This window comes from Amphiprion ocellaris, chromosome 9 (genome assembly GCF_022539595.1).
Source record: "Amphiprion ocellaris isolate individual 3 ecotype Okinawa chromosome 9, ASM2253959v1, whole genome shotgun sequence".
NCBI lineage: Eukaryota > Metazoa > Chordata > Actinopteri > Pomacentridae > Amphiprion > Amphiprion ocellaris.
The window spans coordinates 12,420,707-12,435,656 of NC_072774.1; the positions used below are offsets into that span (position 1 = coordinate 12,420,707).

At 38.5% G+C, this 14,950-nt stretch overlaps 2 protein-coding genes and 1 long non-coding RNA gene across 3 annotated transcripts; 1 reads left to right on the top strand and 2 right to left on the bottom strand.

The window, feature by feature from the left end:
* Positions 1-309: 309 nt before the first annotated feature.
* Positions 310-2,663, bottom strand: lypc (ly6 domain containing, pigment cell). Its single transcript, XM_035954765.2, has 3 exons — positions 2,529-2,663; positions 1,694-1,813; positions 310-1,574 (listed from the first exon to the last, which is right to left on the bottom strand). Exons 1-3 carry the CDS (start codon positions 2,578-2,580, stop codon positions 1,378-1,380), a joined length of 369 nt encoding a protein of 122 aa, XP_035810658.1. The 5' UTR covers positions 2,581-2,663; the 3' UTR covers positions 310-1,377.
* On the top strand, positions 2,568-8,798 carry LOC118471261 (uncharacterized). Its single transcript, XR_004848519.2, has 4 exons — positions 2,568-2,707; positions 5,546-5,809; positions 7,682-7,846; positions 8,127-8,798. It is a non-coding gene; the product is annotated as an uncharacterized LOC118471261 (long non-coding RNA).
* On the bottom strand, positions 4,101-14,875 carry ccdc105 (coiled-coil domain containing 105). The gene is made up of 8 exons (XM_023284622.3): positions 13,436-14,875; positions 12,053-12,337; positions 10,726-10,830; positions 8,792-8,942; positions 8,091-8,257; positions 7,896-7,991; positions 7,701-7,814; positions 4,101-5,775 (listed from the first exon to the last, which is right to left on the bottom strand). Exons 1-8 carry the CDS (start codon positions 13,718-13,720, stop codon positions 5,578-5,580), a joined length of 1,401 nt encoding a protein of 466 aa, XP_023140390.2. The 5' UTR covers positions 13,721-14,875; the 3' UTR covers positions 4,101-5,577.
* Between the last annotated feature and the right edge of the window lie 75 nt (positions 14,876-14,950).

The window sequence follows — 14,950 nt, forward strand, 5'->3', positions numbered from 1 at the left end:
TCACATTTGTCTCATTTCAGTCTTGTTGCTTGTCTTTGTTGCCATTTTGTCTTTTGTGGTCATTTCCACCTCTTATGAGTGTCATGTCGGATGCTTTGTGTGTCTTTTGGAATTACACTTCCCAGCATGCATCCCTGTCCCCAGTGAAATATTTTTCTTTGTGCATTGATACTCTGCTCTCTTTCTTTGTGCAGTATTTCTAGCGCTCCATGAACGTCCTGCTGTGAAAACATTTCAAGCACAAGATTTGAGCACAACGTAGACAACATTGCAGTACTTCTGCAAGGCTGAAACAAAACACATAAAAAATTGCATTCTGCACATTATCTTTTATTTATTGCGACTTGTTGGTTTAAAGACAGTTTCATATTATAGTTAGTTGACTTTCAACCAATGCAAACAACCAAACTTTACATGATAGAAGAAACATTTGGCCCCAAATAGTACTTCTTATCCAGCCAGATCACAAATGCAACAGGAATAAATCATGCTTCTGCCACTTTTTCCTGTCATTTTCTAAGTCTTTATGGCTGTTTTGCATCACAGTTTTTTTTGTTTTTTTTTTTTTTTGTTTGTTTTTTTACATCTTTTTGAGATTGTAGTACTTCAAATTTTTGGAGTATTTATTTTTTAGATTGCTTTTGTAACTCTTTGTAGTCATTTTATGTCACATTTTGGTCACTTTACAAGTTTTTGTGGTTTGTTTTTTGTTGTTTTACATAATTTTGTGGGCATGTTTTACCAGATTTTTCTTTTACATTTTTAGTGGTTGTGTTGTAAGTATCAGTGGTTGTTTAGCATCAAAATTTTTGTAACTTTTGATTGTTGTTTTCCATTTGGACACTTTGAATCTATTTGAGGTTGTAGTGCATCACATTTCGGTCATTTTACAACTTTCTGTAGGCATTTTGTAACCCTTTTTGGTCATTTCGCATGACATTTAGGTAGTTCTCCAACTTTTTATATCATTTTGTGGGCATTTTGTGTGATAGTTTCTGTTATTTTCCAACTTTTTGTGGTTGTTTTGTATCCATTTGACCAAACCTTCGTTATCTTACATAATTTGTAGGCACATTTTTTTGTGTTACTTTTTGTGGTGAGTACTTTGTTTATAGCTGTGCTGTCAATCACAGGCAGAGAGAGCCTTCTTCCTGAAGGGGGCGGGGCCAGCATCACCTCATCTGCATTTAAAGCTCCAGACACTGAATCAGCCCCTTTTATAACAAGACCAAAACTAGGAGTTATACAGTCATGATGAAATTTACCATCTTTGTTGTATTTTGAGCTGAAAAATTACAAGACACATTCTGGGGACATGTGAGACTTTCATTATTTACTTAAAAGAGTCACAGCATGGGATCCTTACTGCTTCTCTGTTCACCAGACTGAGTGTATGGTGAGCAGTGTGAGGAATGTGCCTGTCCAATAGGGAGCAGCAGCTCTGTTGCACAGGTGGGTGTTGCAGCATTCATTGGTGAAGGTGAAGTTGATCCCCATGGTGTATTTTTCACCAGTGAGTCCACAGAGGGCGGGCAGCACACAGCTCTTCTCATACAACACCACACGGAAGTCTCCTGAAAGTTCATCACAAACATCACTACGTCAACAGACACATCTACTCTCCAGCCTTTCTCACTTCTTGTTCTCAGTTTTGAGTCGTTTAAATGTTGTGCAGCGACTCGAGACTCCTCACCTTTCAGACCCACGGCTCTGCTGGACAGGCAGAGCTGCCCTGGTGGACACTTCAGAGGGAATCTGATGCAGTCCAGCGGCGAGATGGTCGGGAACACACAGGTGTAACAGAAGAGGGGAGCTGAGGGACAGATATGTCAGTTAAAACCCACAAAATGACTTTAAATAGTTCAATTTTGCAGAGAATCTGGAGTGAATTGATCCAAAACATGACATAGATGAAACACACTGTACCTGATGACAATTGGTCTGCATTTTAAAACAAATATAAATATTTTTGATTTATGACTTTAAAAGAAAGCATTTTATCCTAAGTATTAGTAGTTGCTGTTGTACTGTGTTGATATTTGTTATTATGGACAAACAGTATTAAATGAGCCAAAATTTGTGCAACAGACAGCTTCATAATTGATACAGAAGGGAATTTTTGAGGCAAATTTTTGAAAATTTGCTGCCTCCAGCTTCTCGGTTGTGAGGATGTGCTGATTTTTACGTGATAGTAGATTAAACATCTTTGGATTTGGATTTTTCCTTTCACTATTTTCTGGCATTTTCTAACTTTTCCTGCTTCGAATTGACTTCTTGGGACGTGACTAGTAAGATCAGCCAGTGAAGGTAATAAACCTGTGCTGCCTTAATTAACAGAAATCTATGCATTTTCCTGTTAATTCTGACCATTTGATGTAGACAATATTTTAATTGAGAAAATAGTTTGAAAGAGGTTCCCCGATGTCAGCTGTTGCTCCCAAACTCATAGTATTTGTGTCTGCAGCAGCAAACATGCATTGTCCATTCATGCACACAAGCAGAAAGGCACATCTGTTTTGTTCACTCACCCACAGCTGGAAGCAAACACAGCAGAAGCAGAGGACTCAGCAGCTTCCACATTACTGACGGTGTTGAGGAAATCTTCCTGCAGGTCGACTCGTTCGCTGTATTTTCTACAACAAGTCGTCTCTTTTCATCCTGAGTTCATCTCATGTTCCTCAGCTGAAGCAGCTGCACACATGTGAAGGTAAACGTCTTCTGCTCTCGCTTGATATTCTGCTAATTAACTCCACAGCCCAGGACTTATGATTCAGTTAGGCTGTTAGTGTGTCGGTTCTAGCCACGACTTTGCAGCTGGTCACTGTCCTGGAGAGAAAAGCTTCATTCAGAGTTAAAGCAATTAGCAGAACTTTGTGAGGAAACGTTGCCCCAGTTCAGGTTCAAATCTATGAAAGAAGGGCCACTTTTAAAGAAAGTCATGAATACGTGGACTGTACGAAGGTAAAGCAGGGCAGGTTTATTGAATCATGTCTCGTTTCCTAATGAAAGACGTTAAGTTTGCTGTCAAATGACCTGCAGTCCCATGACAAGACAACTGAGCGCTCACAGTTTTTAACTTTATGGCAAACATGACTTTTACAGGAGTTTGTTGGGTTTAGACTTTAAAATAAAATCTGATGCTTTAGAGTGTTTTGCTTTTCATCCATATAAAGTAGTCACATTTTATTGTAGTGAAAGCAGCCAAACTAGACAGAAGAGTTTTTTAACTTGGAACTTTAATGTTTAAAATGTTGCCGCACAAAGGAAAGAAAAGAGAAAATGTCCAACCACAGCTCAGTGCAGAAACTAACACCGCATTGTTGAACGTATGAGGAAAAATAAGGCCCCAGTGTGAAGCTACATCAGCAACAACCCTTCGCCTTCCACAGTGTTTCAGCCACAACTTGATTATTTACCAGTGCACGTTGCAGCTAAACACCAGAATTATTCCTACCCATGACAAACTGTAATTCATAGCCATTTTTTCTTCGACCGACAGTATCCTTCTGGCTGAAAATTACATAAATAAGTGACAAAAGTTCATAAAACACTGTGTTTGAAATGTGAATGATTGATCTGAACAATTTCTACGTTCTTTTAAACATGTTCACAGTAACTGTCATGTCTTTATTATTCATTATTATTCATACCTCTTGAAATTATAGCCAGTTTTTGAGATAATGGAGCTTCTACACATCTGCACTGGCAGGTATGATAGATACCAAGAAGAATTCAAGGAATTCTGACAATAAAGGCTTTAATTTTGATTACTGAGAAAGATTATGAGTAAGTGTCTATGTGGCATTTAAAAAAAAAAAAAAAAAAAAACAGAAATAGTAAGAAAATAAAACATCTCTAACATGCTAGCCTTCTGTCTTTATTGCTCATTTATGTCATTTCCAGCCAGAAGAAACCTGTAGGTCAAATAAAAATTCATCTGTACATCTGTACTTGACAATTTGAATAAATTAGGGCTTAACTGTGTCACATCCCATCTCTATAGATGCCTTTAAATATATATATATATATATATATATATATATATATATATATATATATATTTATATATATATATATTTATATATATAAACACCATATGAACACGTTAACAAAGCAAAAAAACTAGATTTCATCAAAGGGGGTCTTTAAACTTTTGGTTTCGAACACATTCAGAGGTCTGTGTAATTCTGCTGCTGGACTCGGGTCTCTATTGAAAACAAACTCTTGATGAGCTGACCGGATTAAATATAGGTTGTATATAATATAGGATGTGGACTCTCTCACCCCTTCCCTGAGCCTAGTGTCATCAGAGTTAGTTTTTTTCCCCCTCCGTATTTTGTTTTTCTTTTGTTGTTGTTGTTCCTTCCCATTGAAACTGACTGCTTGCTCATAGAAAATCCATAGGCAGTTTTGGATTGTTGGGTTTTCTGTTCTCTGTTTAAAATTTGTAAGGTCTGTTCCTTACTATATTAAGAGCTGTGAAATGACATATGTTGTGAATTTGCGCTATATAAATAAAATGTTATTGAATTGAGGGCTGCACAGTGGCCCAGTGGTGAGCACTGTCCCCTCACAGATAGAAGATCCCTGGTTTGTGTCCCTGCCTGGGCCTGGGATCTTTCTGCATGGAGTTTGCATGTTCTCCCTGTACATGCTGAGTGTGAATGTGAGTGTGCTTGTTTGTCTCTATGTGTAGTCCTGTGATAGACTGGGTGTCCCCTACCTTCTTCCTAAGTCAGCCGTGATAGTTTCCAGCCCCTCCACAACCCTGATGAGGATAAAGCGGTGTATAGATAATGGATGGATGGATGAACTGAACTGAATTGGACTGAAGTCAGATCAGATTAGTTTTTCCAACCAAAACTAAATGACATTAGTTTGTGCATGAGAGTACCTGAAACAGAACTTCTTTTTTCTAGAAGCACACTGTTCCCTTAAATAAATACACTTTAGTTAGCGCCAAAATTGAACTGAAACTAAAAGGCACAGCGAGAGCCATGAAAAACAGCCCAGGAACAACAGTGCACATGAAAACATACGTGTCCATAAACTTTTGACCTAAGAGTGAGATTAATTTTGCACATGCCATGACATTTATAGATGCATGTCTGTGGATATATCATATACTGTCTGACAAGATGACTTCCAGTCTGTAGCTGCTTGTAAGAAGAGGAATATTCCATCGTGAGAACCATCCAAAGCAGAAAAATCACACAAGTGTTTAACACAAGTGAAATCTACGACTCGGACAAGTATGCAGCCTGACTTGAATCCAATAAAACACCTTTTGGGTATTTTAGAGAGAAAGGTGGACCAACACAACCCCTCCAGCAAAGATCAACTGAGCAAAAATCCTCTTTGAACAGTGACAGAACACACAGTGAAAACTATGAAAAACTGCCCAAGACCAACAGTGCACGTGAAAATAGAGGTGTCCCTATACTTTTGGCCTTAAAGTGAGATTGAGTTTTGCACGTGGCTCCTGCCTGTTTCTCACCACACATTAGAATTAACACTATCTTTTCTCTCCACTGGCCTGCTGCAGCTCCTCTGAGCCCCAGGCAGAGGGAGCTGGCTTCAGAGCGCCCCCTGCTGGAGGAAAGTGGGCATGGCTCTCTTGTCGACCTGCTGGCGCCTCATGCGGACGACGGCTGCGTCCACCTGAGCTGCCGCTGTCTTGCCGTGCAGGTCGTCCAGCAGCTGCAGACAGGTGCGCTGCAGCCTCACCAGCTCGCCTTCAGAGGCCTGTCGGTGTCGCCTCAGCAACACGCTGCCCTGAAAGACACACCGGAAACACATCTCCACGTGGGTTAGTTAGTTTCACACTCAGACGGCTCGGCTGGTGTTAAACCACTGGCTGCTTTTTTAGTACACGTGTGAACATCTGCCGCTCTATGTAAATATGAAGCGTCGTGTTTGTTCTTGTTTTCATGTCTGATACACACAGAATCTTTAGAAAGAGCTACCCTTAGATAAAAGTTTAAAGCCCCCGCGGAAATATGGACTTGTTCTCTGTTTTCAGGTCATATTGTATTTTTACAGACTTTGTTATGTTGGAAGCAAAAGTAATTAAGATGGTTTGGTTCACAGTATACAACAAAAGTCAGTATGTCCCTGCGCAATATCACCTAAATTTCTAATTAATCAATAATCACAATATTTCTGAGTTGATCAGTAAAGTATTTCTTTGTATGAACACTGAAATACATATGCTTTTTGAAAATTCAGGCCCTAAAGCGAGAAACTTAATGCAACAAGAGTGAATCGCCTGTGATCACTGAAGCTAAACCGAGTCCACCTGTAATTTCCAATCAGTCTAAATTAAGCTGTAAACACCAGAATCTTCTCAGTTTTGGACCTATGAGTGGTGTCTATCTGCATGTCTGCATCATGTCTTCACATGGAAAAGAACTGGACAGAGGAACCAAAAGTTGTTTAAATCAATCCAACTGGACTTTAAGAAGGTTCCTTGAAGACGAAGTTGGATTGATTTAAACAACTTTGGATAACCATGACCTGGATGAATGAGAACCTACACAGACAACATGAACAGAGGAACCAAAATATCTGATTGTGAGACTTAGCAAAGATGGAAAAGGACATAGGAATATCAGTGACCAACTAAAAATCACAGCTGCAGCAGCAATCAGGAGGCGTGGAAGGAGCCACTTATCAGAGCTGCAGACGTCATTATCCTAAAACGACTCCACAGACAGTGAACTATCCTCTATGGACATAGAATAGAATACCAAAAGAAGGCTAATGAATGCTGGAAGCACATTCTTTGGTTAGATAAAATATATTTGCTGGGCTCAGATGGAGTCAGATGTTTTTGTCTGAACTTGACCAGGACTACTACAGTGAATGCATAGTCCTGACAGTGAAGCACAGAGGTGGGAGGGTGATTGATATGTGACTGCATGAGTGCAAAAGGTGACATTTATAGATGCAGCATGGATGTGGATAAGAAGAAGAATCTTCCAGCATCCAAAGCACAAAGTCACAGAGGAGTTTTTGCAGAAGAGCAAAGTGAAACTACTATATGTACGACGGGGACAGCATGATTTGAATCCAGTAGAACATCTTTGGAGTGTTTTAAAGAAAAACAACAACCCCTCCAGTAAAGAGTAGCTGAAAAATCCAGAAATTTGGTTTCCTGAGTGGTGAGGAGGATTAAGTCTGTCATCAGAAATAAAGGTGGACGGGCGAGTCTCATTCCTGGAAGGTGGACTGACTTTTGTTGCACTGAGTTCTCACTGTGGGGCCTGTATTTTTAATACAGTAACTCTAAATTGCTGGCTTTCAATTTTATGTAAGAGCAGATAACTACTGTTCAATTTTAAAGTAATCTGATTACTCTAAGGTGAGACAATTTTGAATCATTTGATATTTGGGTGCTACTGCATAGCGGTGTACTCACTTCTGTTGTATATTGTAGATTCATCATGCAGGTTGTTGTCTGCAGAGGAGTGAGTGTAAACTAGTTTTACCCGCTGTCACTAACGGCTTTTACAATTCAGTTAAAACAACTTTATTTGTCCCCTGTGGGCAATTTAAGGCATGTAGAGCAGTTGGATCAACAAATAATGTAATAATACATCTGTACTGTGTGCAAGTACAGTTTGAAGGTTGCCGTGTTGAAGAAGAAGATTTTATGAACGCTGTATTTTAACGTGTGTAGGTTTGGAAACAGTGATCACCTGAATGAGCTGAGCAGCCTCAGGTAACTGAGTCCCCGGATGTCTCTGGTAAACCTGCACCACAGGCCTGTTGAGCTTCTCTCTGGACAGTATGTCTCCACTGTACTCTGGACCCTGAAGGCAAAATAAAATGCAAAAATTAACAGGTACACATGTTGTCACTGCAGCTTTAATAAAGGCTCCGCTCTCTCTAACCTGTGCTCTGTCGTGGCTGTGACGAATACAGTTAATTTCTCTCTGCTTGCGAAACATGGCCTGTCTGGCGGCCGCAGACGTCACAGTCAGATTTTGCTACAGCAGACAGAATGAAGTAGTATTTTATTGCTGTGATATTTAACTATATTTCTGCATTGCATCCAAAGATGTTGAACACGGTGCATCTGTGTTTACCTGCAGACTGACTGTCTCTGCAATTTTCTTCACCAGGCCATCGTTGACGGAGCGATGAGCAGCTTTCTGCCTGCTGATGGCGCCGGTTAGCATCCGTCTGATGTTTTCCCTCAGCAGCTGTGACTGCTTCACTGTCTGAGTGGACGACTCTAAAACCTGTTTACACTCTGCAAGAACACATGGGAACTGTGAGATGAACCCAAGCAGGAACCATCCAACAACAACCTGAACTCCTGTCCCTGAATTGAACTCTCTGAACTCTCTTTCTGAGCTTTTTTGCCTCATTTTTTTTCTCACTGTTGGATCATTTTTCACTGCAAAAGAAAGTCCTGTGTCTCTATGGATACAGCACAGCCATGACTAGCAAGAGAGAAAACTCAGAAATTTCTTCTGTGGAGTATGACACAGTTATAATGACACAAATCAGAAAAAAAACATAGTCACATTTCTTTGAATAATTATTGGGTGGGACACTACAGCAAGCTTCACTTCTTCAGTTTTATGCTCTATACAGACTGATATTTTTAATTTGGATCCACTGTTTTCTGTTAATTTTGACTTTTTTTAAGGGGATGTATTTGAAAAATTTGTGGTTTGAAGTCAGCTTTTCTAGTGATGCTCCATTTGATGTTTGTAAAATGAACTCTACTTCTTTGGTGTCGTCCTGTGCAGTCTGTCCTTGCCTGCTGTCCAGGGCGTACCTGGTGTAAAGGGTCCGATGGGGTCTGTTTTGGTGGAGGTGTGAGCGGTGGTGCTGTATCCTCCAGCAGAGCCGCTGTGAGGCAGCAGCTCCAGGACATGAGCCCGTTCAGCTGCACAGTCCAGCAGCCGCCTGCTGCTCACACCCAGAGCCTGGAAGACAAGACGCTTCGGTGGGGTCTTTACACAGGTGGACATTTATCACCTTTTTGGATAATTTACAGACTTAATCAGTGTGTAAATTACATGTAAATCATCAAAAAAGTGGCGAATGTTCACTTGGGAAAGACTTTTTTTTTTTTTTTAACTTTTTGAGGATTTACAGACTTAATCTATACTTATTTGTAAATTACCATCATTTACAGGTGGTGGTTACTAAAGGTGAAAATGATATCTTTAAAGTCTCTCTTTGGTCAGCAATTAAACTCCTCACAAATCATGTCGTTGTATCACAGTTACATATTGTGTTGTGTTTAGAGTGCATTCACACAGGATAAGCAAGGTCTGTTTATATATATATATATATATATATAATATATAGATAGATGGATGGATGGATGGATGGATGGATGGATGGATGGATGGATGGATGGATGGATGGATGGATGGATGGATGGATGGATGGATGGATGGATGGATGGATGGATGGATGGATGGATGGATAGATAGATAGATAGATAGATAGATAGATAGATAGATAGATAGATAGATAGATGTGTGTGTGTGTGTGTGTGTGTGTGTGTGTGTGTGTGTGTATTTTCATACATATACATATACATATAAGGTAAAAGATACAAAAAGGTCAAAAATGTCCACCTGTGTAAAGACCATAAATTATTTTTTAAATCTTTTTTTTTTTTTTTTTTTTTTATTAATACAAGTATTTAATGTGGACATTATTTACAACTTTGGCCTGTTTGTTTGTTTGTTTCTTTTTTAAAAACATGCAAATTATTATTTTTGTTATGATACTACTAGATATCGGTAATTTAACAAAACTGGGGGAAAAAATTATAATTTCTGATTTTTCCAATCTTTAATTTGCATGTTTTTTCAAATAATATGAAACAAAATAGCAGTTTTCCCCAGATTTGAATACAGTAAGACTATAATTTTACAGTAAATCACTCTTTATAAAAAATGGTGAATTTTGATGTCAACATTATGTATGAGTTTTTTCCAAGGTTTTCTCTAACAGTCCACATGTGAAAAAAAATTCTGTTAATTCTGTAATCAAACAAAACCGCAAAATAACATTTAAGAAGTATTTATGATTATTCAATCCATAATATACATAATTTTTTTTTCAAATAATGGTAAATATTTGTGAAATAATGATATTGGTGCTGATTTAAATACAATAAAACTGTAATTCTACAGTCAAACATTGTAAAGAAATTCATTACTATTTGGAGAAATACAGATTTATGATGTGGACATTATCTATAGTTTTGACCTGTTTGCTTTACAGACATCGTGGAAATTGAATTTTTTTTCTGTGATTTGACTAGATATTATCTGTAATGTAACAAAGCAGAGAAACACTGAAGAATAACAGTTTAAAAAATTCGTACAGATTTTTTAATCATTAGTTTACTTTTTTACTTTTTTTTAAATAATGGCAAATACCTGTAGAATAGCAAATATTTCTCTGATTTTAATACAGTAAAATAGTGTAATTTTACAGTCACACATTGTAAAAGAAAAAAAACTTGTTGTAAAGATCCAGAATCTTGGATTTGGACATTGTGTCCAGTTTTGGCTTGTTTCTTTGTTTTTAAACAGTCAACATGTGAAGGGATCTAACAAGTAAGCAGCTGAAGGATGACCAAATGAATAGAGAAACTCCTGCTCATCGCTGGTCGACCTTTAACTCATATACCAGCAATAACAGGGAAGGAGTGTTTGAAGACAGAGGCCTGATGCTGTAAATCACCTGCAGTTGGGTCAGTGTGGCTCCCAGAACTCCCTCCAGATTCTGTTTCAACTCGGCCAGCTCTCTTTTCTCGCACAGCAGCAGGTAATCGGCACCGTCGCTCTCCTGCAGCAGACAGGTGGAGCTCATAGCACCAGACTCAGTGAATTAGTCTCCTGCTGTCACTTGCAGCACATATGGCCAAGATTCAGCTTCAATGGCCATGCAAAGTGACACACTTAAAAGAAAGATAATGTCTCCAACTTTCAGTCAGACTGAAAGTTGGAGACATTATAAAAAAAACATAAAATAAGAGGGAAGGCCAGAGTGTATTTTGTGTGTGTATTTCTGAATATACGTGTCTTTAAAGGCTGTTTTCTCAAAGGAAGATTTTTCTTGAGTCAGAAATCTTTACTTCAGCAGCTCTTACATTCACCACACTTTCCTTTTTCATTCCTGTCTGTAATCTGAAGGTTTTTACAGACACATTTGTGTATGTGTCATTTACAGCCTGATTTACAGAACATTTCTGATTGATGCCATAACTCAGGAAATTAATGCAAATCAGGCCATTTTTTCAGTATATATTTAATTTTGGTGATTATACATACACTTTCAGAAAGCTAAACAAAAAACATTGCCATATTTGAAGTGCTATTACTAAAAATTGGCATCCATAAACAGAAGCTACAATAAAAAATATCTGGGATTTTACAATCTGTACCTCAAAGGCAATTTTCTAATTATGGCATATTTAGATAATTATATTATTATTATCTTAAGGTTTTTACAGAGAGATTTGTTGATATATCATCCACAGCCTGATTTATAGAACATTTTATTCCTAAACGCATGTCAAAATACAGGAAATTAATGCAAATTTTGGCACTTCTAGATATATAACAATACCTCCTTCGCATATTTAAACTTAACTTTAGTTTTCAGAAAACTTATACTGCAGAAAACCATTGCATAATTTTAAATGTCATTATTAAAAGTTTGTGTCTGTAATCAGTAGGTTACAAGAAAATGTCTGGGATTTTACAGTACATATCTCACAGGCCACTTTCAAATGGCTACATTTTTAAATTATTATATTATTATTATTTTACAGTTGGAAGGTTTTTACAGAGATTTGTTCATATATTATTCAGAGCCTGATTAATAGAACTAAATGCATGCCATAATTCAGGAAGTGAAGGCAAATTATGGCATTTCTAGATATATAATTTCTCCATTACATATTTAAACTTAGATCTTTAGAAAACTTGCTCTATAAAAAGTCCGTGCTGTGTGCTGTGAAGTGGATGGTGATCAGTGTTTAATCAGTTAATCAGGGTGAACGTACCGTCTCAGCAGTGTGAGGCCTCCTGGCTCTGCCCTCCGAGCTCCTCCTGTTGACGGTCAGACTGGTCCTGATGCTGAGCAGCATCCTCTCCACGTGGCCTCGCTCCCTCTGCAGCCTCACCCCCTCCTCCGTCACCCTGCCGGCCTGTCTGCGCAGCTGGACCTCCACCTCCCGAACCCTCCGCATGTAGTCCACGGCCACAGAGGCGCTGCTCTCGGCACACTGCTCCCGCAGGCTGGAGGACGGGAACGGGACCCCAGACGTCCTCTGGAATCCGGCAGGGAACTGAAAGGAGACTGTAATCAATTATCCTCGCCTTTCCTTTAAAAGTTTATTCCATCCAAAACACTACTTTCTGTCCATGTACTTACAGTCTTAAAGGTTTATTCAACCAAAATATTACGTTCTGTCTAAATACAGATAGTTTCGAAGGTTTATTACACTCAAAATGCTACATTCTGTCCAAATATATCTAGTTTTAAAAGTTTATTCCATCCAAAATACTTCTGTCCATGTACTGATAGTTTTAAAGGTTTATTCTACCCAAAATACCACTTTCTGGCCATGTACTTACAGTCTGAAAGCTTTATTCCACTCAAAATACTACTTTGGGCCCAAATATTTACAGTTTAGAAGGTTTATTCCACCAAAATATGACTTTCTGATTAAATATGTGTAGTTCTAAATCTTTACTTCACTAAAAATACTACTTACATTTTAAATACTTCTAATTTTAAAGGTTTATTCCATTCAACATACCCATTTTCTGTGCACAAACTTGTAGTTTTAAAAGTTTCTTCCAATCAAAATACTACTATTTGTCCAAATATATCCACCTTTAAAGTTTATTCCATCAAAATGATACTTTGTCTTAATATTTGCAGCTTTAAAAGCTTATTCCACTCAAAACACTATGTTTTGTTAAACAATTTCTAGTTTTAAATGTTTATTCCAATCAAAATATTACTTTCTGTCTCAATATTTGCAGTATTAAATGCTCCTTCTACCAAAATACTACTTTCTGTCCATGTGTTGATAGTTTTAAAGGTTTATTCAACTCAAAATATTACTTTCAGTCTATAAAGTTTTAAAGTTGAATTATGGTTGGGAACATGAACTAGATACAATGTCTTTTTGTGTCTCTATTTATTTATATTGATTCACGAACATTTTTGGTACAACAGGGTTGGAAACCAGCGGCCTAAATAAAAGCAGACTCCTCGTGTGAACTTTAACAGAAAATATAAACGTGTTTAAGAGATTTTTTGTGACTGTGATGACCAACGGTCAGCATATATCAGTCAGAAAGAAAAAAATGAATATGGTAGTTGACAATAACTCAGATATTCGGACCTCCCTGAGCTCACTCAGTGTTTTTCTCACCGTCACTCCGGTAGTTTGAGGCCTCGACATCTTATTTTTGCGGACGGAGTCACGACTCTGTCCGCATTCCTGCGCTCTTGTCTTATCTGCGCCTGTTTCTGCGGCGTCCTCCGGGCTGGAGCCGGCGGCGGCGCTGCAGCTCCGGGGCCGGCTGCAGGCTGCGGACCGCCCGGCGCGAGTCTGCCGGACCAGGCGCTCCGCCCGCCGGATGGACCGGACCGTCCCATCGCTCCAAGACCGCGGTCCGATGGTTACAGAGCCGAGAGGAACCGACTGGACCTGCATTCCTCCGCAGGCTAATAGGATAAACCCAGTTGTTCACCCGCTGGGAGGCATCCAGGCTGGAAACTGGCTGCAAAGTTTTGATGCTCTGGTCTCCATAGCAACACTTCCTGGAGTAACTTGAAACTGTTTGCTGATTGGACCGTCAAGCTCAGGCAACACCGGACACCTGCTGCTGCACTTTCTTTTAACCTTTATATGGTGTTCAGTCAAGCAGGTATTATAAATGAAAATGCAATGAAATTATAACTTTTCAATGAGTTTCATTCATTTCTTTATTGTTGATGTATGTTTTGGTGATATCTTACTGTGAATACACAATGTTCTTGTAGTTGAGCCATCACAGTGCACACCAAAATTCAACACAGGGGCTCATATTAGGCAGTTTTAACCTAAAATGTAAATACAAAGACTAACATTAAATAAACACATTAGATATAAATGGAAATATGCAAAATATTGCTGAACAATTTTGATATCTGATCAGCAGTTTAACTTATTTAGAGGCAAAGCCAAAGAGCGACCCAGGGTGGGCAGAAAATTTTATAGACTAAAAATGGATATTTATAAAGGTAATTGGGGAGATTTTTGCCTGATACATCAAACACTTTGCAAGATTTCTTTTGTTGTTGTTGTCCATGAACCCACTTTCTGCAGGTTTTTTCACACATTGAAATTTGAGACTGATTGCATGATCATATCTTAGGAATTGTTACAGAAAGAAAAATGAAATTTTCTCTTCAATCACTGTAATGACAAGTCGATCAAATAATCTCTGATAATGGGTAGATTAAAAAATCAAGGAAAAATTTAAACCCCAAAATCCATTGTATGTTTTGTCTTTTTCCCTACATTTTTTCAAGTTTAAAAAGATCCCTTCTATCACAATGCAAGCTAAGAGGTCTATCCCACACACACACACACACACACACACACACACACGCACACGCACACGCACACGCACACGCACACGCACACGCACACGCACACGCACACGCACACACACACACACACACACGCACACACAAATAATATAAATTTTTAGCTGAGAAGTTAGACAAAGTATACATGTTCATTTAGACAGAATTCATTCAAAATGAGAATTAAACTCTCCTTTCTCCAGTTTTCCTTTTGAGGAGGGCAATGATATTTGCTGAATGGTATGTATATATATATATGTATGTATGTATGTATGTATGTATGTGTGTATGTATGTATGTATGTATATATATA